General features: G+C 40.4%; 1 protein-coding gene across 1 annotated transcript in view; it reads left to right on the top strand.

Annotated features, from left to right (window-relative positions):
* Positions 1-21,250, top strand: part of SH3BGRL2 (SH3 domain binding glutamate rich protein like 2) — a 76,763-nt gene extending 55,513 nt beyond the window's left edge. Inside the window, exons 3-4 of the mRNA XM_057528253.1 lie at positions 20,132-20,189; positions 20,926-21,250. Coding sequence (XP_057384236.1) covers positions 20,132-20,189; positions 20,926-20,960 — 93 coding nt within the window. The 3' untranslated portion in view covers positions 20,961-21,250. The remainder of the gene's footprint in view (positions 1-20,131; positions 20,190-20,925) is intronic.
* The last annotated feature ends 2,754 nt before the right edge of the window (positions 21,251-24,004 follow it).

Genomic DNA, 24,004 nt, shown 5'->3' with positions numbered 1-24,004 from the left:
TTCATACATGCAACGGAATAAACATGTACGCACACACGTATATAATATACACACTGACATATAAAGAAAAATAAACAAACCCCCGTGTGTCTGCCATCAGCTGCCTGCCTTTCCTTTGGGGGCTCTGTGGGCTCCTCCTTGTCCCTGACTGGACCCTGTCTCGTCCCTGTTTGATAGCGGGAGCCCGTCCTGAACGCCGTGTTGATCGTAGCCTTCCTGTCTTTTATTATTTTACCTTTGTGTACATATCCTTAAAAACTAATAAATGGGGCTTCCCTGGTGGCGCAGTGGTTGAGAATCTGCCTGCTAGTGCAGGGGACACGGGTTCGAGCCCTGGTCTGGGAAGATTCCCACATGCCGCGGAGCAACTAGGCCCGTGAGCCACAACTACTGAGCCTGCGCGTCTGGAGCCTGTGCTCCGCAACAAGAGAGGCCGCGATAGTGAGAGGCCCGCGCACCGCGATGAAGAGTGGCCCCCGCTTGCCGCAACTGCAGGAAGCCCTAGCACAGAAACGAAGACCCAACATAGCAATCAATCAATCAATCAATAAATCTTTAAAAAAAAAAAACTAATAAATGGAATTAAACTCAATTCTTCTGTCACCTTTTTACGGTCATTGCATTTGGGCATAATCGTTTTGAAACAAGTGCCCTAGCTTGTTTATTTTCACTGCTAAGTATTATTTTGTTGTATATCACAGTTTTTCCCTTCTCCTGTTGCTGAATGTGGAAATACATCTTTCTTTGAAATAGAGAAAGGAAATGTTGCTACAAACACTCTTTTATGTGATTTCTGGCGCACATACACAAGTAGACGTATACCTTGAGTAGAATTGCTGTATCACACATGCAATAAAGCACATCATCAACCTGAACAGGTAAGGCCAAATTGTTTTCCAAAGCAATGGTACCGACTGACACTCCACTGGTGTACTAGAATTTCTGGTGCTGCCAATGTTCACCAGCATTTAAGATCATCAGACTCAAAGTTTTGTCAAGCTGAGGTGTGTATGTCATCGTGGTTTCATTTTGCATATATTTGATTACTAATAATATGAACATGTTTTTACTATGGGAATTAGTCTTTCTTCCTGGAAATCCCCCTTCGTGTCTTTTACCATTTTTTTCTATGGTGGTGTGTTTTCAATTATTAATTTTTAAAAGTTCTTTATACTTAACCTTTTCCTGGTTAATGCTCACCTATTAGAGAGAAACCATATTTGGAGTGGAAATCTTCTGAAACTATTTCCAGAATTATGAAAAAAAAGCATGTGAAACTTTATTCTATTTGGAGAAAATAAAATTAAACACAGATATTGTGTGTTTTTATTGTATGCTAATTTTCACCTTGTCAGCGTATCAGCCAAGAGAAGATACACCTTGGAAACCTCTCTATGCTCTCAAAGTGTTCCTTCTTTGAAGAGATTTCAAGGCTGATCAATTCCAGTTATTTGGTAGGAAATTAATGTCATGATTTGGTTTTCTGCTACAGAATTAAACCGGAAGGAAACCTTTATATAGATTGCATGTTTATATATGCACATTTCCTTACTATGTTAACATAGAATAGGCTTACGACAATAGGCCAAAATGATGTTATACTTAAAAGGACATTTAAAAAATGATTAATTTGCAGGACACACAGTTTTGAGAGCATTAGCCCGCTGTAGCCCCCCTTTGCCTGGCAAAGCAATAAAGCTGTTCTTCTCTACTTCACCACCCGCCCCCCGCATAGTGATTTATTTGAGTTGTAGGAGATTGGATTGAACCTCTACTCATAATTAACTAATTCTGAATCTGAATGAAATATGACCATCATGTGACTATAACCCAGTATGTTGTGGTAGTAACATGTTTTCATGTGTGTCAACTGGTTGGCAGGTATAAGAACAAGAAACTACAGTGCAGTCTTCTTTTCTGAAGCCCCTGCTAATCAGGGGACAGCATTTTTAATAGACCAAGGACCCTGGCATTTGAAAGCATGTTAACTGAAAACTTGGTACTGCTTACAATGAATGGCACAAAGATTTAGACCTTTTTATTAAAACAGCGGTCCACACTCTTGCCATATACATCCTTTTGGGTTCTATAATGATAAAACTCACTGTAACCAAACTTTCCACTGGAAAAGCTCTAGTGCAAATATCTATCATCATTAATGTAATGGAAATAAATGAAAGCTCTATAGCACAGAACAGCGCTAGCGTGGTACCAGCAAGCCACATGGAATTATTGGACACTTGAAACGTGGCTCATTGACTTTGTTATGTGCCGTGACTGTGAAATATGTTCCAGATTTTGAAGACTTAGTATGAAAACTGTAAACTATCTATTAATTTTTATATCGGTTATGTTTTAAGTGATAATATTTTGGATATATTGGGTTAAATTAAATATTAAAAACTAATTCTGTCAGGCTTCCCTGGTGGCTCAGTGGTTAAGAATCCGCCTGCCAATGCAGGGGGCACGGGTTCGGCCCCTGCTCTGGGAAGATCCCACATGCTGCGGAGCAACTAAGCCCGTGCATCACAACTACTGAGCCTGCACTCTAGAGCCCACAAGCCACAACTACTGAGCCCGAATGCCACAACTACTGAAGCCTGCTTGCCTAGAGCCCGTGCTCTGCAACAAGAGAAGCCACTGCAATGAGAAGCCCGCACACCACAATGAAGAGTAGCCCCCGCTCGCCGCAACTAGAGAAAAGCCCGCGCGCAGCAACAAAGACCGAATGCAGCCAAACATAAAAAAATAAATTAATTTTTAAAAAACCCAAAAACTAATTTTGTCTTTTTTTAATGTGGCCACTAGAAAATTTTCAATTACGTATATGGCTTGCATTATAGTTCTCTTGGACAGTTCTGTTCTGTTCCAGCCTCTTTACCTGAATTTCCAGTAGAGAAAGAAATACCTTTCAATGCTTTTTTGGATTTTGGCAAAATATCTCCTTTTTAATCTGTTATATGAAAGGAAATGTGAACCTCTTCTGGAGTATAATTTTCTAATACTGATGCCAAGGATAAATGCTTTTCTCATTTTGCTTTTTTGTCCCCCTAGCTTGAAGCATTTTTGTCGTGAAGCGGGAGAGTTTTTTTCCTGGAATAAAAAGAGTAATGTGTGTGCCTTGTAACACGGGACGGCTCTCTGTGTCCAGCCTCTCGTTCTTTTATTGTCACGTAAAGTTGATGTCCCCTGTTGAATCGGTCCACACCTGTGAACTAAGTCATGGTGGCCTTTGTCTGTTTTTTCTTTTTTTTAAAAAAGAGGGACTTTAATGAATCACACAGATACCATCTATATAATCTGCAGAACAGTGATGAATATTAATAGGATTTTGTCCTAGATTTCCTAAAATGTTAGTTCTCTGTATCTGTAAAACTCATTTGAGCTCGAAAGAATATATGGATAACATGCTCTTAAAAGTTTCATTCTGGTCTCATTGCCAAAGATTAAAACAGAATGTGAATATTAAGGGAAAATAGCTTCCTTTCCCTGCCCAGGGTTTTTAACCATTTTCTTTTTGCTACTCTCTTAGCAAAATAGTTTGGGGGGAAAGCCTGTATTATTTTTATCATGCAAACAATTGGTGGCAACAGTACTCATTAAGTAGTAGAATGTTTCTTTGAATTATTTAGTTTGGGACCCTTCCCTGAAATAAAAGAGTGATTGTAGTATAGCCTTTGCCAACCAAGAGATGCCAACCATCTGTGTTTCCTATAGCTGCTTTTGCATGCTGCTTTGGGGCTCTTTATTTGTCATTCTAATGAGCTACCACACCTAGGAAGGATTTAGCCTTTGGGAATGGGTGGAACAACTTGAGATAAATGATAGACACATTTTTCATGCTAATTTGATTTAGCTTATTGATATTATTTTCCCATCTGTTCAGTTGGGATGATATTTTTCTCTTAATTTTCTCCCTGTCAATCCATTTCATGTCATGTGCTGATATTATCACTAGGTTACAATACATGGGCTCTAGGACAGCCCACAGCTAGGCTCAGAGATGACTCTGAGATCAAGAACTGGGGCAGAAACACCAGCAATTCAACATTGACACTGTTTCCCCAGGCCAGACTCGTCCGTTTTCTCTCTCCCTGCCTGTCTTTCGGGATAAACCACTCTTACACAATCCGCTCCTAGCCACATCCTAACCAACATGTACAGGGGGAACAGAGTGATGACAGCAGCAATATTATTACTCTCCAGACTGGCGACCAGAAGGAAGGACTCTGGCTGCTTCTTCCCTTCCTGTACTGTTTTACAGGCCTAAGAAATATTTATTCTACTGGATCCCAGTCATAAATGAGAAACCAAATACTGACAGGTTTCCCATCCTAGTCAAAAGGTGACTGGGCAAACAGAACTTGAGCGGTTACATACTTAGCAGGTAAAATGACCACAATATTCAGACTTGTGGGCAGTTTCTGAACGACAGCAAGAAACCAGTTCCCTATCGTTGACTCATTTAGGGACCAGGCTGCCTCTTAGACCATTCCAGAGTGACCCAGGTCTCTAGGGACAGCTTTACCCCAGCCCCGAAATGTAAACACTTACATCTGCAGTGAGGATGGACAGATATAATGGAATCAGGTAGTGCAGACAAAATGACAAGTGGATGAAAGGGGAATTTGGGTGATAGTAGTGCCTACCCAGGGAGACAGCTATCTTCCTAAAAATGGGTCATTTTAACAGAGAATGGATTTTAAGTTTTCTCCACTGTTACTGAAAACACTATTAGTCATTCTCATTGCACATGGCCCTTTACTGGGTGGTATTTTCGATATGCTATTGTTCTAGTTCACATTTTAATTTTCTGCTGGTTGGAACAGCATCCTTTGTGTGGTGACGTAAGTCACCGAATAAGCTGTCCAGCCGAAGCCCAAGGACTCTATGCTAATAAGTCGTGGGTTTTTTGTTTGTTTGTTTTGTTCTTTGTACATTGGTTTGTATCTTTTACCTTGTAAACCTCTGAGAAAGGACAGAATAAACCCTTTCCTATTTCAGAAATGGCATAATCACCAATCACCAGTTAAACCCAAATATGATGTTATAAAAACCAGATCCGGGGCTTCCCTGGTGGCGCAGTGGTTGAGAATCTGCCTGCCAATGCAGGGGACACGGGTTCGAGCCCTGGTCTGGGAAGATTCCACATGCCGCGGATCGACTAGGCCCGTGAGCCACAACTACTGAGCCTGCGCGTCTGGAGCCTGTGCTCCACAACAAGAGAGGCCACGACAGTGAGAGGCCCGCGCACCGCGATGAAGAGGGGCCCCCGCTTGCCACAACTAGAGAAAGCCCTCGCACAGAAACGAAGACCGAACACAGACAAAAATAAATATAAAAATAAATAGATAAATTAAAAAAAGAGATTACTATAAAAAAAAAAAAACCAGATCCGTATCTCTTATCTTGTGTTAAGACCATCGTGTGGAGTTTTTTGATAACCACATTGGTACCTGTATTGATATTTACGTTTGTGTGATGTAGTATTCTTTGTAACTTACCCGTGAGCATAAATGTGTACTGTTTAGTAGTATCTCAGAAGCTGCTTTTTTTGGGTGTTTCTTATCTTACACTATTTGGTCTGGGTCAGCTTTGTATTAAGAGAGAGGAATTACTTATATGTCCTCTTTTTACTTCGATACAGTAAATTTGTTAGATAAAAGCTGACCCTGCAGTCAAATAAAATACATGGTTTGTTAGTAGTGTGTTCAGTAGTCTATTTGGTAATTAATTATATGGCCATGTACTGAAAAGTCTACTTTTTTTCTTATGGTATCACTGGTAACTTTGAGGCCTTATATCTTTTCTGCTGACAACTACTGGTTGCTAAGTGGGAAACGTGTTGTATTAGACTGTGACCAATCAGGAGATACACACCCCAAGGTGATTTAAACAGGGGAAGTTAAATATCAAGAATTATTAAACTTTGATGAAAGGGTAACTCACAGATATAAGAAAACTATATTTTACCCTGGGGCTGAAGGAGAATACCCAAGGAAGGACAAACTTGGGAGGAAGGGTGGCCGGGCTTCAGAGCTTGTAGTTACAGCCTACTGGCTGGCTGAGAGGTTCACGGTTCCCCCTGGGCAGGGCTGCTCTACGGTTGCTTGGCAACAGGAAGCAAACACCACCCCCACCCTCCCAAACCCCCACCCCGGAGTGTAGGCGGGGCCAGGTGAGCCCTGGACGGCAGGTGCTTGGTGATGGAGATGAGGTGCCAGTGCCGGTAGGAGGCCTGAAGCATGTGTGTCTATGTCAAGGGCGCTTGCAGGGAGGTTGGTCATCACCAGGCCGGGCCAGAGCCACAAGGTCCCCGAGGCACCGGGTGTTCCGGGAGCCCGAGTTAAAGCAGCACCATCGGACCGACACCACTGACCCACCTCGCAGCAGCCCCGCAGGAGCACCCCCTGGGTCCTGCAGTGTCCCTCCAGCACCCTCTACTGAGAACGTGAAGGAAAGATGCTTAAAGGAGTTCTGTCCATCCTTACAGAACATGTGTTCGCGCATGAATTTGGAGCTAAGAGACAATAAAGTGATAGCTGCCACATATCACGAAAGGATTCTCTCAGTGACTTTTCATCTGGAATTAGCCATGTTCATTAAGAGCAAAGGACGATCCATGTTTTGTGAAGTGTAGGTTGTTGAAGTGAAAATTTGCGTTACAAGCAGTACTGATGGCTGGCTAACAAGTATCCCTTGTGGGAAGCTAGTAACTAAGTTGCTAACTAAGCTGGTGGGTGTCTTGTCACAAATATAAACGTTAGGGGAAGACGCAACGCTCAGGATGTAACCTCGACTTCCAGTCAGCATTCCTTCCTTTGTGGTTCTCAGTTTTATAAAGCTGTTGAAATTTAAAGGAAAAAGCACGATGCTGAGGAATAATATTTAAAAGCTTCTAGAAATGACTCTTCATGTAATCTGTTCCTTAGAGGATATTCACCAACCTATTTTTAGAGCATTGGTCTTAGCCTAGCACTAGAGTTTCTCTTGAATGCCCAAACAATAAATACCAAGAACCAAATACTTCCATAAAGAACAGAGCTATTAGCTCGTTTTGTTTTTAATTTACTCCTGTGGCAAACAGAAAATTGAAAAAAACCCCTGTGAAGTCTGACCTATTTACTCACCCTAAAAGATCTACCTCTAATGGAAGACAAGGCAGAAAAGGTTATTAGGAAACGGTAGGCGCCAGATCCAATTAAATCCAATGATTAGGTGCTTTCCCAGACTCTCAGTCTATGGTGGCCAGTGATTAAACGGATGGGTAAATGAAGAGATAGATGATTCCGCCAGCGAGCCTTCTTTATTAACTTTTAAGTGAGCTTGAAGTGAAAGAAAAATTAATTTTACTGAGAAAGTAATTGGCTTCACAAGATGACTAGTCCAGGATTCCCTGTTCCTCCCCAATGCCTTTCTCGGCTTGCTGCTGGAATGCTTGTTTTCTGTTTTGATTTCTCAAGGGCGTCTGAGGCGTTCATATGCCATCGAGACGTGTTTACTAAATCAAGAGTAACAAACCGATATTCAGGGTACCAGCACCCTTCTGGACTTTGTTGGGAATAGAAAAGTAACTTCTAGGGTGGCTCTGTCATTTTAGGAGCTTATGGTGTGGATGTCACTGTGGTGTCACCAAGCCCACTTGTAGAAAAGGTTTCTGTGGCGCTGAGGAGCTGCCCCCAGGACAGCCTCTGCACCCTTTTAATTCTTAGTTTCTATGGTGTAGATTTCACAGGTGTCTGTAAATCAGTGGTAACATTGGTGTTTAGTTCCGGTAATTAATTACCCTTACCCACAAGCCCAGACTTGTCAACTGTTAATATGCATGCTAGGGAGGTTGGGGACTTTATTATTTTACAAAAGTATTAGTTAAGGAAACATTCTAAGTTCCCCAGTAGCCAAGTGGAAGGGTCACTGCTGGCTGACAATGGAAGCAGACCAAAATTTGATACTTACTTTTATTGTGTAACTACCCACTTTCTCAATTTTTTTAAAAAATTTATTTTATTGAAGTATAGTTGACTTACAATGCTGTGTTAATTTCTGCTGTACAGCAAAGTGATTCAGATATATATATATATATATATACACACACACACACACATATATATATATATATATATGTATATATTCACATTCTTTTTCATATTCTTTTCCATTATGGTGTATCACAGGATATGGAATATAGTTCCCTGTGCTATACAGTGGGACTTTGTTATTTATCCATCCTATACATAATAGTTTGCCCTACTTTTTCAATTTGATTGCTATTATTTTATATACATACTTAAAAAAACAACAGCAACAACCCTTCATTAGCACAGCCAATTCATTCACTAACATAGCCTTTGGGTTGCTTCTCTGTTCAAGGAAAAACCGTGGCCTTCCTGGGCTCCTTATTAATTTTAGCTCCAAAGTCAAAAAATCAATGCGAATTGTTTTTAGAAGCCTGACAGAAACCTGCCAGTTTAGCAGTGACTAGATATAGCCCTTAATACAAGCTCACTGCTGTTCAGTATTTTTCTTGGGTAGAGAGCAAGGGGGTGGATGATAAAAACAGCATATGTTCTCTTGTCTTACAATAACCTTGATTACAGTCAAAGTTCTTTGCCTAACAATAGCTTTGGTTATATTCAAAGCTGTCAGAAAATGACTATCTAAATTTGAAATGTAAGACTTAGAAAATTCCCATTTATTTATGTGTATGTGTATGTGTGTATATGCAAACACATGCATACATATATATCTTAGTGGAGATTTGTCTCAATTTTTAGCTCTACCAAATCTTAGTTTAAAAAAAAAAAAAAAGAAAGAGGCAAGGAATATCTTTAAACAGAGTGTTCTTTCCAGTTATTCAATTTAAGTCTTGGCCTAGCCTATGAAATGTGACCTACAGCAGACATAAGAAGTAAAATGCAATAACTACAAAGTCAGGAGCAAGAAGAATCGTGGGGAGAGAGTGACAAGTAGAACTGCAGAAGCCGTAGCCATGCCATGGCATATATAAGGACACAGGAACAAAGGAGGCAATTCTAGCATAAAGAGAAAAAGTTGAACAACTGAACTGATGATTTTTGTAAAAGTTTGTCATATGTTTTAAAATCAAGACAGACATATCTTCTGAATAGGCAGCTTAGAGAAAAACTTCATAAGATCACAAAGGAGCAGAATTGGAGGGCAGACTTTCGACCCTTATGAACCCTTCTGAATTCTCCCACCCAGCATTCTTATTTCAGATTCCAAATACCATATATGTGCATTTATAAGTTGTAAAAGTTAAGAATGGGGAAGAACCAAATGTTAGTGATTAACTAGTGAAATTTCAGCGTATTTCCAGAACTCTAAATGCCTCCACACTTCCATGTTTGCTGCTTTCCACTTTCTTTGAAAACCAACTCAACTCACAGTAGTCTCCAAAACTGCATGCGAATCCAGAGGAAGAGAAAACACTGACACCATGTTGTATGAGAAGAATTTTCTGTGTGTGTCTGTGGAACTCAGTGCATCTTTAATGAATATTCTGGTAGCCAAACAAAGTCCAGGATTTTCCAGTGCTGATGTGGAAAACAGAATAAAAGAATAAAATTTAAAAGTAGCCAGGTACATCATTTACTCTCTTAGCTTGAATTTTGCACAGAAAACTAGAGCTGGAATGGAATGGAGGGAAAAGCCAATGTTCTTTACATATATATAAAATCTAGGCCAAGAAAATATATATTATATATATAATATAGGAACAAATATATACATTGTATATATAATACATATATATATAATGTATATTATATGCATATTTTTTTCCTGGATAATTTGAAACAATACTGAACGTCTAGCACGTAGGTGCAGGGCCGGCCCCCCTCTGATAACAGGACTTGGGTGGTGGCGACACCTAGAGGCCCGACGGCTGATTGCAAGTTACAGAGTGGACTTTGTGTTGCATCTTAACCGTCGCCATAGCAATTCAAAGACCTGTGAAGATAACTGTTAAAAGGAAATCTACCTTTCCAAAAAGGTCTTTTTCAGTATATATTTACATACGTTACACTGGAAATGAAAGCTTTGGGAGGGGAAAATTTTGCAGTATCTCAGAAGGTTACCGAAGTGGGTCGGGGAACCTGGGTTCTCCAAGGAGGTAGGCGGTCCCGTCTTCCTGGGAGAGAAGGGGAGCGTGGAGAGACCCGGTGGAGGGCGGAGGATCGCCAGAGGTGTTTTGCTTGAATTTACCTTGTTGCAGTACTCGTTCTCAAGGAGTTCTCGAGAATCTTAAAGTAAACTATAGACCGAATAAGATTCCCCACGCCACCAGCCGCTGGGCGTCGCACCAGTAGGTGATAGAAAATACTTCGTGATGCAGGACTTTGAGTTTTGGTGGAGTGATAGCTTAGGTAGCCCCTTCCATATCCCCTCCCAGCCCTGACCCAGCTGGGCCAACAGAACGCCATGGGGGTGGGAGGGGAGGTGCGGAACACCTATGGGTGTGAAATGTATCTTGGTCAGGTCCTAGCGCCATCACCTGCAGATTCCCCTGCAGCTCAGGGAGAAAGAGGAGGTGGAAACAGCACAAGCAGAGGAGGTGAGCCCCGAGGCGTTTTTCTCTTCCTGTATTCTGTAAAAGAGCATTGGTTGAGCACTGTATTAGTTTACTTTTGCTGCTGTAGCAAATCGCCCAAACGTAGTGGCTTAGAACAACACAAATATATCTTAGAGTTCAGGAGGTCAGAAGTCCTAAATGGGTCTCAGCCGCCAAAATCAAGGTGTTGGCAGGGATGCATTCTTTTCTGTTGGCTCTTGGAGAAAATCCATTTCCTTGCCTTTTTCCGCCTCCAGAGGCCTTAGCTCCAGACTGCACCACTCAACCTGTTTTCACCTCACATCTCCCTCTCCAACTCTGACCCTACATCCTTCCTCTGAGAAGGATCCTTGTGATTACCTTGGACCCACCCAGATAATAATCTAGGATAAACTCCATTCCAAGATCATGAGTTCCATCTGCAAAATCCCTTTTACCAATGGAAAGCAGGTGCGGGGTATTAGGACGTGTACATTTTTGAGAGGAGAGGGCATTCTTCTGCCCATCACAAACACCATGTAATTCAACACTCTTACAGCCGGGCACAGGAGATATAAGGTCCCTGCCTCTAATGGGGTGGGAACGGGGGTCATGCAAGTAAATCAGATTTTCCACATTACAAATGGCGGTCCTCGTAGGTAACTCAGTAAGAAGCGATCTCAGCTGAGGCCATCAGCAGCTCAGGCTTCCTGATCCAGGTGACGTTTGACCTAGTTCTGAAAGATCAAGATGAGTTAGCTACAGAGGTGAGAAGGGGAATTTTAAGCAGAGCAAATAGCATATGCAAAATACAGGAATGTGTAAAAATAGCTCAGCAGTTTTCATGACTAATAATATGTTGGGTTGTGTTGCTGGACATGGTGGGAGAGGAGGCTGAACCTAAAAGCTCAACTAGGTATGTGGTGAGAGGTGGTTCTTCTACAGTAGGTTCTGTACTGGCTCAAGGAACAAGGAGGTTGATTTTCTCTCACATAAATTAGGAGATTGGGATGAACATATACACACTACTATATATATAAAATAGATAACTAATAAAGACCTACTGTAAAGCACAGGGAACTCTCCTCAATATCTTGTAATAACCTATAATGGAAAAGAATCTGAAAAAAAAAAAGAAAATATATATCTGAATCATTTTGCTGTACACTTAAAACTAACACAACATTGTAAATCAACTATATTCCAATAAAAATTTTTAAGAAACAAACATTTCTTCTCAGTATTCATGGTGTTAGGAAATTTTGTTCAACTCTGGTCAAACAGCCGAATGTATTTTAATCTACCTTTTTATTAGCCACTTCTAACGATAAAAGAAAAAGTAGCTATAAAGCTAGAATGAAGATAAGCAATTGATAATCTCATGAAAATATTAAAAGACAGTATCTAGAGGAAGATGTGTAATATATTTTTCATAAGACTCAATATAGTTTTGTTCTCTTACCACTGGCCTCATGAAAATTTTAGTGAGGTTTTCATTAAGAAAAAGAGATGACCATGGTAAAGACCCAAAGGTGAATTGTTAAGAAATTTGAAACAAATGTGATATTATTGAACCATTTCACACTAAAGAGCCTGTAAAACACATATTGCCTTGCTATTATGGAAATTTGATTTTATCTTTTGAATATGGACTAATCCTCAGCTGGTGTTTATTTCACTGGCTGGCGAAAGAAATGGGAAATGTGGCTAGAAAACCGTGAGGGTCCCTGGATTGAGGTGGAATGAAGGTTTGAGCCACAGAGGTTTGACAGGTAATTCCTGGGCAATGTCAGGAATTGCAGATGTAATGTTAAGCAGAAACCAGACTGTCAGGGGCTATGGGATTTGGACGTGGACTTGGAACTCTTGCTACTCAAAGTGTGGTCCAAAAGCCTGCAGCAGCAAGGGAAGCCAGCTGTACACCCACCCCATCAAAATCACATTTTAACAAATTGATGTTTGAGAAGCACTGCTGTAGAGATTAGAAGGCACTGAAGGGTCGAAAGTGAGAGTGTCAAAGAATCATATTTGCATTTTCAGAAAATTACAGAGTTGGCAGTAAGAGGAGAAGCCTGGGTGTGGGGAAGGGTGATGTTGGGAAGAATAGAGGCTGAGAGACCAATTAGAAAGTTAATTCTGGGATGATGAGGGCTTGGACTAGGGTCATGGCCATGGAGATGTCTTATTAGCAGTTGGGGAGAGGGAGGGTGACACCCACATTTTCTGGCTTGGTTGATGGATGCAGTTTAACAAAACAGGGGAGATAATGAGGCTGCTTTTGGATACTGTGAGTCTGAGAAGCAGGTGAAACACCCAGGTGCTTAAATTCACCATCGGACAGCTCAGTGGCTGTGATGAGATAGTGTAGGAAAGTCCTGGAGAACAGAAAATGAAGGACCACCCGGAGAAGTAGGAAAGCCAGGAGAAAGCATTGAATGGAAAGCTGCAAGAGAGAAGAGTCTCAAAGAAATGTCAGATCAAACAAACACTCAAGTATATCCTATGGATTTGATATTTTGGAAATTTGGGGTGAGCTCCTTAATTATTTATATGCTGAAAAAATAAGAAAGAATTGCTGAAGTTGGGAGATAGTCACTAGAAATGGAACAGGACCCGTGAATGCTTGCAGGGAGTCACTAAAGAAAAGAAATCTAAGTTGGGGCAAGTGGCCTTGTAGTAGCAGGTGTGATTTTAAGGACTCTCCTGGAAGCAGGTAAGCCACTTGAAAAGAAGAATGCTTCAGCAAAAATCTTATAAGAGCCAACTGAAGCACGGGGAGCCCAGGAATAAGAAGAAAACTGGAGAAAATGGAGATCAGAGGTGTTAGAGGCTCTATGAAGATTTTTACAGAAGGAAAGCAGAGAAGAAAGTTGGAAATAAGTGATGGAGACAGGGTGACTCTTTTTCAAACTGTGATCATTAAGAGTGTCTTCAATTTAGTGCTATCTCATTAATAGCAAGTATATGGAGGTAAACCTACCCATTATCTTACATAACTAATAGCTTCTCAGTTGGCCGTTCATGCTACACAACGTGTTGGAAACTCTCTTTGCCCCAGATCTCCTGTTACCTCGCCATATTTCACTCCCAGGTGTAGTTCTTTACTGCATTAGAAACCGGGGGTGGAAGTGGGAGTGGGGCTCCGTCAAGTTCTTGTACTTTCTTAGTGCTTCTCGGTCCATGAGCTACAGAGAGGTGGGGGTTTTTTTATCATGGTAATTTACTTTTTAGTGTCTTCAAAAAATATATGTTTCTAGGAATCTGTTCTACTCAGGAAGCAAAGCCCACAGGAAGGATTCCGTATAGAAGAACGGTAAAACGTCACTTGAGTTTTGGACACTTGGGTAACTAGCTGTGTCTAATTTGATCTTTCCCTATTCTAGAATAACTCACTGAAACTTGTTTGAAGGTATCCTTTTCTTCCTATAATTGTTGTGCTCCTTTTTTGGAGGGTGGGGGAGCAAATACGGATGATCTGGCCTTCATTCTTTTTTCTTCCTTCCTTTAAATTGAACTATAATTGATTTACAATTGTCCATTTCTTCTAGGTTGTCCGATTTGTTTGCATATAACTGTTCATAGTATTCTCTTAGGATTTTTTTGTATCTCTGTGGTATTGGTTGTTATTTCTCCTCTTTCATTTCTTATTTTGTTTATTTGGGTTTTCTCTCTTTTCTTCTTGGAGCCTGGCTAAAGGTTTATCAATTTTGCTTATCTTTTCAAAAAACCACCTCTTGGTTTCATTGATCTTTTCTATTGGGTTTTTTATTTTTTTGGTCTCTTTTTGTTTCCTCTTTGATCTTTATTATTTCCTTCCTTTTGCCAACCTTGGGCTTTGTTCTTCTTTTTCTAACTCCTGTAGGTGTTAGGCTAGTCTATTTATTTGAGATTTTTCTTGTTTTTTGAGGAAGGCCTGTATTGCTATAAACTTCCCTCTTAGAATTGCTTTTGCTACATCCCATGGATTTTGGAGTGTCGTGTTTCCATTTTCATTTGTCTCAAGGTATTTTCTGATTTCCCTTTGATTTCTTCACTGACCCATTGGTTTTTTAGTAGCATGTTATTTATTCTCCACATGTTTGTGCTTTTCCCATTTTTCTTTCTGTAATTGATTTCTAGTTTCATACTATCGTGGTCGGAAAAAGTGCTTGATGTAATTTCTATTCTCTAAAATTTGTTGTCACTTGCTTTGTGAACTAACATGTGATCCATCCAGGAGAACATTCCACATGCATGGAAAAGAATGTGTGTTCTGCTGTTTTTAGGTGTCATGTCCTGTAGATATCTATTAATTCTAACTGGTCTGTTGTGTCATTTAAGACTACTGTTGCTTTATTGATTTTCTGATCAGATGATCTGTCTATGTAAGTGTATCTGTTTATGTAAGTGGGGTGTTAAAGACTCCTACTATTATTGTATTCCTTTCAATTTCTCCCTTTATGTCTGTTAATATTTGCTTTACATATTTAGGTGACCCTGTATTGGGTGCATATATGTTAATGAGTGTGATATCCTCTTCTTGTATTGATCTCTTCATCATTGTATAATGCCCTACTTTGTCTTTTGTTATAGCCTTTGTTTTAAAGTTGATTTTGTCTGATCTGGGTATTGCTACCCCTGCTTTCTTGGCACTTCCGTTTGCATGAAATATCTTTTTCCATCCCCTCACTTTCAGTCTGTGTGTGTCTTTAGCTCTGAAGTGAGTCTCTTGTAGACAGCAAATAGAAGAGTCTTTTTTTTTTTTTAATCCAATCTGCCACTCTATGTCTTTTGATTGGAGCATTTAGTCCATTAACATTTAAAGTAATTATTGATAGGTAAGTACTTATTGCCATTTTATTACTTGTTTTCCCATTGTTTTTGTAGTCTTCTCTGTTTATTTTTCTTCTTTTTGTTTTCTTCCTTTGTGGTTTGATGACTTTCTTTAGTAGTATTCCTGTGTTCCTTTCTTTCTAGTCTTTGTGTGTATATTGTAGGTTTTTGATATATGATTACCATGGGGTTCATATATGTTGACCTGTAACTGTATCTACTTGTTTTAAATTGGTAGTCATTTAAGTTCAAACACATTTTAAGGGTTTCCCTGGTGGCACAGTGGTTAAGAATCCGCCTGCCAATGCAGGGGACACAGGTTCGAGCCCTGGTCTGGGAAGATCCCACATGCCATGGAGCAATTAAGCCCGTGCGCCACAACTACTGAAGCCCGTGCACCTAGATCCCGCGTTCCGCAACAAGAGAAGACACTGCAATGAGAAGCCCACGCACTGCAATGAAGAGTAGCCCCCACTCACCGCAACTAGAGGAAGCCTGCGCACAGCAAAGAAGACCCAATGCAGCCAAAAATTAAAAAAAAAAAGACACACATTTTAAAAGATCTACATTTTTTACTCTGTTCCCCCACATTTCATGGTTTTGATGTTATATATTATATCTTCATGTTTATTGTTAATTGTTTATTGTAGTTGCTTTTACAATTTTTTGTCTTTTAAGCTTCATATTGGCTTATTTAAGTGGTTGGTCCCCAGTCTTTACTATATTTTTGTCCTTCCTGTTGAGATTTTCCCTTTCCTATAGATTCTTAATTCTTTTCCATTTAGAGAAGACCCTTTAACATTTCTTTTAGGGTAGGTTTACTATTAATGAACTCTTTTAGTTTTTGCTTGACTGCAAAGTTCTTTGTCTCTCCTTCTACTCTAAATGATACTCTTACTGGGTATAGTATCCTAGGTTGTAGGTTTTTCTGCAGAGAAAGCAGCTGATAGCCTTACAGGGATTCCCTTGTATAAGACTCGTTGTTTTTCTCTTGCTTCTTTTAGAATTCTCTCTTTATCTTTAACTTTTGATATTTTAATTTTGATACGTCTTGGTGTGGGTCTATTTGCATTCATCTTGTTTGGGACCCTCTGTGCTTCCTGTACCTGGATATCTGTTTCCTTCTTCAGGTTTGGGAATTTTTCAGCCATAATTTCCTCAAATACATTTTCAATCCCCTTCTCTCTCTCTTCTCCTTCTGAGACCCCTATAATGTGAATGTTGATACACTTAATATTATACCAGACATCTCTTAAACTGTTTTCATTTTTTAAAATTTCTTTTTCTCTTTGCTTTTCTTATTGCCGTCACTCTGTCTTCTAGATCAGTTATGCATTTTTCTGTATCACTTAGTCTGTTAATCATCCTTCTAGTGTTTTTAAATTTCAGCTATTGAATTCTTCATTTTTGTTTGGGTCTTTTTTTATATTTTCTAGTTCCTTGTTACAATTTTCACTGTGTATATCTATTCTTTTCCTTAATTGAGTTAATATTTTTATTACCAATGCTCTGAATTCTTTCTCTGGTAAATTGTTTATTTCTCTATCATTTATTTTTTCAGGGTTTTTTTTCTGGCTCTTTCAGTTCAGAGTAGTTCCTCTGCCTTTTCATCTTGCTTAACTTTCTTTGCCTCTTTGAATTTAGGTGAAACAGTTACTTATTGTAGTTACTTACTTACTGAGAGGGTGTTCTCATGTGGGAGCATCCCTATGCAGACTGCGTGTGCCCATTCCCTTTGGTGGGAGAGCAGGATTTGACATGGATGCCAGTCACGTCTTTTGTCAAGGTGTGCTGGCAGCTATCATCTTAGTAGGGGGTGAGGTTGGAGATGGATGCGCTAGAGCTGGAGTTGGATATGAGGTGGGACTTCCCCTTTGCTCAGTGGCCATCACTGCCCTATTAGGGGTGGGGTCTGATCCCAAGAGCAGAAGCCCTGAGGGTCAGGTGCAAGCTGGCTTTGTTCCCTTTTAAGTGTGTGTGTTTTCCCCTCCCCCCACACTGGGACCCCTGCCCCAGAGCGGGAGAGTGCTGAAGCAAGTGGGGCCTGAGTGAGCTCTTAGCTCGTGTTGGCCACAGAGAGAGGTCCAAGCTGTCTCTGATGAGCTGCTGGTGCAGGCACCTGCAACTGTGTCCCTCGATCTGCTCAGACGCAGCCTTGGGCCAAAGTCCCCTTTATTCCTCACAGTCAATCACTGTCCCCAGCCTCCCCAGCCCTCACCCTGTTGTAGAGCCTCACCACAGGACAGCGGGGGCCAGCATGGCCTCTCAGCACGTAAGGGGGATGAACTGTGGCTGGAGTGGCCACCGTCAGAGATCTGGGCTTCTCCTGAGGCACTGCTTGAGTCACTGCCAGCAATGGACACCACTGCCCCACCCAGGCTCTGCGCTGGGACCAGGTTGCCTCTGCATCCCATGCTCGAGTTCTCTCCTGGTCGTGGTTGCCCCAGCACCAGTGCGATGCCGTGACACGGAGTGAGCAGGGCTGGAACATGTGTTTGGCTTGGGCTGGGGCATGTGTGGGGGTGCTCACGGGAAGCCAGCAGCCACTAGAGCAGACCTCTCTCCGCCCTGCCTGGCAGCAGGCCAGCGCACTTGTGCTCCTCGCTAGTGGAGTCCAGACTCCCCACAGCCCTCCTGTTGGTCCCAGTGGTCCTCTGACCAGCCAAGGAGGCTCATCTCCTCCACGGAGGACCTGAGGACTGGGTGCCCAACCTGTGGCTCTCACCGCTCACTCCTCAGGGCTGTATTAAATGATATCTACTCTTTCAATATACAGTGTTTCCTGACATTTTCCATTCGGTCTATTGCATATACCTAAAATTCTCTATGTTTGTTTGCCAGGGATGCCATAGCAAAGTATCACAGACTGGGTGGCTTGAACAACAGCAATGTTTTTTCTCATAGTTTTGAAGGCTGAAAGTCCAAGATCAAGGTGTCAGCAGGGTTGGTTTCTTCTGAGGCTTCTCTGCTCGGCTTATAGATGACGTCCTCACATCGTATTTTCTCTGTATGTGTCTGTAGCCAAATTTCCTCTTTTTGTAAGGACACCAGTCATATTAGATTGAGACCCACCGTAATGGCCTCATTTAAACTTAATTACCTCTCTAAAGGCCCTATCTCCAAACACAGTCACATTCTGAGGTACTGGGGATTAGGAACTCAACATATAAATTTGGAGGACACAATTCAGTCCATAACACTTCAACCCTGATTTCTACCCAGTAACTTAATTCCATAGCCCACTATTGGGTTGTGACATGCAGTTCCTAAACTCTGTTCTAGGAGAAACAGAGAGTCCCTTCTGTTAAATAATTCACTGTCTAGCTCAGGGCTTGGTACGCTTTTTCTGTAAAGAGCCAAAAAAAAAAAAATATATATATATATATCTTAAGCTTTGCTAGTCACTTATGGTCTCTGTTGTATTTTTGTCTTTGTTTTTCTGTATAACACTTTCTTTCTTAGTTCAAAGTTAATACACAAACAGACCACAGATTGAATTTAACCAGTGGAGGTCTAGCCAATTGCCCAATTGACAGGCACTTCCTTCAAGTCTTATGGAAGTGGACATATTAAGATAATCGAATTCCTCCATTCTTTTTTTTTTTTTTCTGTCTGTGCTGTGCAGCTTGTGGGATCTTACTTCCCTGACCAGGGATCGAACCTGGGCCACTGCAGTGAAAGCACCAAGTCCTAACTACTGGACTGCCAGGGAATTCCCTAATCCCTCCATTCTGATTTCAGTTCTCCTTATGCAATCTCTGGAAGGAATTTGTCTTTTCAAGTAGATTGTCCAACTTCTAAGAAAAAAATGTACTGATCAGAAAACACAATATTCTGGATTACTTAGCAGCTATTTTCTAATTTCAAATTAATATATTGGTAATCTGATTTTTACAACGTGTGTGTGTGTGTGTGTGTAGTTGTGTGTGATGTATTTGTTTCAGTGAATCAGATCAGTCCAGCATATACTGAAAAACTTCAGTTTGGAGCTGGACCTTGGAAAATGGTCCCCACTGGTTGCTCTATCCTGGGTGGCCCATCTGGGAAAGCAGGTAGCATCCCTTTTTCAAGCACTATCCGTTTTCTGTAGGGGCAAGTGATTGATAGTTGAAGTGACTGAATGGAAAAAATGGCTGAAATCTGACAGAGACATTGCATTCTTGGTACCAAAATGATGGGTTCTACTCCACCCTACTTTTTGGTCCTTTTAGGGATCATTTTACTTCTCTATCCATCTCTTCGCACGTAGGCTGTCTACAAAGACGGCTGCTAACACATTTTCCACTCTTGTACCTGCAGACCACTTGCCCCACCAAGAGGTGGAGCCTATTTCCCCAGCCTTGGGATCTGGACTAGCCCAGTGACTTGCTTTTGACCAGCACAATGTAGTGGGAGTGATGCTGCACTAATCCCAGACTTTACAAGGCCTGGCGATACTGCTTTTGCTCTTGTGGGCTCTAGCTCCTGTGTGAAGAAGCTTAGTGTAGAATACTGAACAATGGCAGACGAAGTGGTGAGACCCAGCCAGCCCCGGCTGAGGTCCAGACGTGAGTGGAAACATCTTAGGTGTTCCAGTCCCAGCTGAGGGCCTGGTTGAATGCATCCACCTACGTAATCACTGTGTAGGCAGAACCTCCCAGTCTAGTTGATCCATCCCACACCATCACGGGAAATAAGAAATTGTTGTTTTAATCCACTAAGCTTTAATGTGGCCTGTTTTAGTAGACAACTGAAACACATCATCTTCTCTCTCCTTACCCCTCTCCCCAGCAGAAGACTTCATGCTCTGCCCCTCGCTACATCAGAGGACAGCAGAATGGAAGAGCAGGTAACTCAGGAAACCTCCCCAGGTGACCCTGATACTCCCCTCTCTCACTTAAGGATAGTATGGGCTGCAACTAGTAGGCAAAGCCCTGGTTACAGTGGCTTAAATGACATGGAAGTTTATTTGTCTCTCATGTGAAAACGAGAGATACTTTGTGAAATAACTGCTGAGAAACAGTGTAGAGTGTCACAACGTTTTCTGCTTTGGTTGAGAACATGCCTTTTCCAACATAGTAATTCCATAACTTTATCTGCCCCCCAGCTGGCATTTTTTATTTCAAATAGTATTTAAGATTAGTCACTGCATTAAAAAGACCTTGAAATGCCCTGAAATCTTACAACACATATATGGAAGAAATTTGCTAGAAATTTCCTAAAAATATACAAGCCATTACCAATAATGAGGTGTGAGATTTGAAAAAACTTTTCTAAGGTATCAACAATTTTCTAAAAGTTCAATCAAGTATGCCAGAGGAAAGAATGAATTATTTCTAATTTCTCTCCAGAAAATTGGATTTAAAAATAATTTTCATATGAAGTGATCAAAGAATATACAATTAAAAATATAGGAAAATTTATGATAGAGATGTGTTAGGCACTTAATCATAAGAAACATCCTTTTATTTTGCATTTGGGAATGTTGGTATTAGTCAAATTCTTTTCTGTTTATAATTTTACGTGTTATCTTTTCTCATTCTAACCAATGTTTATTTTCATACCTAATTTTGTATACGTTCCAGGCCCCATAAAATTTGAATGCACCCCTGAACACTAGAAGAAAATCTCCATCAGTTGAGCTAACTAAGAATAGCCTGTTGTCCCAGAAGAACAAGGCTTCCTGTTACGTTGTGTCGCTGTGATGCTGGCAGTCCAAGACAGCGCCCTGGACCTGCAGACACATCTTCCCCAGAGCTGTAGGAGGCGAGGCCCTGGGCTGTGTGGAAAGTGTATTGTCTGGGGAGGGTCTATCTACCGGAAAACATTCTTTTGTTAATATCCTGGGAATTGTTGTCGCCTCTGATAGGGACAGTTCTAGTCTGTTGAATTTCACATTCTGTTAGAGTGAAGGGAACCTCCCTAAGACACATCCACAGTCAGCTGTCTCAGTGGCTACCACTGCTTGCCAAAGAGCTACATGCTCTGCCCTGACGTGGGTTCTGTCAGCCCACTGTGTCATGTGCCCTCGTTTCTACCTCTGGACTCCTTAATTTGTGTTCGAAACACCGGTTACTTGATATCAAAGATGGTACTTCTTTTTTCTTTCTTTTTTTTCTAGCCAAAAAGTATTAGATAACTTATCTGTGTTCTACATTTAAATTCCATCTATAAGTATGTCTTTACCCCATAAACAGTGAACTTGGTTGTATTTACCTTCATTTTCCTGATTTGCTGCTTTAAAGTACACACTTCTTTAAAATAAACATGTATAACAGAATCATTTTGCTGTACACCTGAAACTAACACAGCATGGTAAATCAACTGTACTCCAATGTAAATAAAAAATTAAAAAATAAAAATAAAAAGTATTTCTCTCAGAGCGATTCGATTTTAAGCAGAGAAGAGAGAGACATTTAATAATCAAGATGAATGATTACCCAAAATAAGTTCTCCTTTTCATTTGAATGTGTATGCCCTGGGCAGTATCTTGGCTCCAAATATGTTAGCAAAAAATGTTTTATGCATCAGCCTCTAATTAGGGTTCAGGAGGTGGCGCCCCCAGTAGATGAGTAAAATATTCTTTTAATTTGACATTGCACCATTGTTGAATTTATGCAGTTGGAGAAAGCACCAGAATAACTATTCACCATTCATTAGTATTCACTGCAGGAACTGACCTGCACGTCATGATTTTTAAAATAACCTTTGAAAGAAACCAGACATTTAAACGTTTTATTTTCATTTGAAAGGTACACAAACAATTTTTTCTGAGCTGGCAATTTGTCTTTCCTTTTGAAGTTTTGTTTTTTCTTTACTTTTGGAAGAGTTTCCTAGAGCTTTATAATCAATTCTAAATTGCCTGAAGAATCACATTAAAATGTAACAGGAAGAATTTAATCTGGAAGTTATTTTTTAAATGGAAAATGTAAAAGCTTTTACCATAAACCAGTTACATTTTATTTTCAGGTTTAACCATTTATCTTCCCTCTCTGTTGTTAGAAATAAATCATGTGACATTAGATCATTATATCCCTTTATTTTTCATAGAATTTAGTTCATTTAGCAGTATAATCACCTTATTTTACAGAAATCAGTCTAGAAACAGGTTTCAATTTCAGGGCTGTCAATTCCTGTTGATTCTAGTTAGTCATGTAGTTGACTACATGTAGTAGTAGATTAATTAGCAGATGGTTTAGATGTTTTGGACACTTTCTTAAATATAAAACTATATAGTCTATGTTTTCTCACCATCACACTAAATCTACTTATACATAGAGACAATTAATTCTGGTCATCAGAAAATAGGGGTTTAAAGTTTTTGCTAATTTTTTAAGCAAGCTTGTTTCCTCAAGTGTGCCAGGTCAATCTGATAATTGATTATCTTCTATTTCATACCTACAAGAAGCCATCTTAATTGTAGAATAATTTTTATTTATTTATTTTTTCCAGTCATTTTGTTCTCTTGCAAACAAGTGCATTTACGTTCAGTGTCGACAAGAACCTCCATATTAGATGAACCTGGCCTTTGGGTCATTCATCCCAAGCCAGTCTGATCTGCTCAAATCAGGGCTCACTGATGGGGCACCCAAAGTCTTCTTTAGTACAGCACCACTGGGACTCCATGACTCCTAGTAAAAACCATATACAATGCTAAATCTGTTGATAAAACTAACAAAATTATTAGCCTTCCGTCTATATAAGATAATTTTGTTTTATTGTATGAACCAATATTTTTAGGTTTGCTCACCAAACGAAATGGTACAAATCTTGGTTCTTAAGGGCAGTATAAAAACAGTAGCATCTGCTACTAGCCATTTTAGTGAAATCTCTGGAATGGAAGTCCTCAGGCTCTTTTTATCATTTTCATAGACAGGGGGTCATGGACCTTCATATGTGTACTGAGCATCCCTTATGATGGTCTTCTCCAAGTTTCATGGCTCTGATTACTGTTTCTCAACATTACCAATGAGAATTTGGCCACCTAACAGCCACTGAGGTCGGTGTCATAACCATGATTTCACTCTAATTGTTGCCACACTAAAATGGTCAAGAAAAAAGATAGAAAAAAAAAAAAAGATGGTGACTATGCCGTGTGTTTTCAACAGCTTCCCTAATAGTAGAGTTTTTATTTGGTTTTTTTTGACTCACTCTTGAACATTACACTTTCTCCACTCTTTTCTCTCCAGGAATTTGGAGAGAAGCTCTGTGAAGGCTGTGTCAGGAGATAATACGAATATTACTCAGGGCTCCACTCAGAATGTCTCTCCTTTCCCCCATTCGGGGTTGATGGTTTTACCAAATGTCTTCTGAATCTCTCCCGTCTTGAGCCACTTTCCCTTTTTATTCTAATCCTTTGTTCAAGAGGGTAAGAGGCACCTCTGTTTCCCCAGTTGATTAGGACACCTTCTAAGGAGCCCGTTGTTTATGCCAATGCTTCTACTCATAATCTTTTTTAGAAGCTCATCAGATCCTTGTGCAAATAAAGCCATTGGCTACGTGGCCAGCAGTTGGCCCTGCCATGATGTGCTTGAATTCACAGTGCTGGCTGTACAGTTGCCATCTTTATTCCTGGACTCTTGTTGTATTTTGTCTTCAGAAGCTCTAGATGATGTGTCTGTCAGGACTCTTTCCCAGCTTGTAAAATCTAAGGTGCACAGTCTT

The sequence above is a fragment of the Balaenoptera acutorostrata genome, chromosome 14, assembly GCF_949987535.1.
Source record: "Balaenoptera acutorostrata chromosome 14, mBalAcu1.1, whole genome shotgun sequence".
NCBI classification, from domain to species: Eukaryota; Metazoa; Chordata; class Mammalia; order Artiodactyla; family Balaenopteridae; genus Balaenoptera; species Balaenoptera acutorostrata.
The sequence above is the reverse complement of the archived record's forward strand: the minus strand, read 5'-3'. Positions and strand labels throughout refer to the sequence as shown.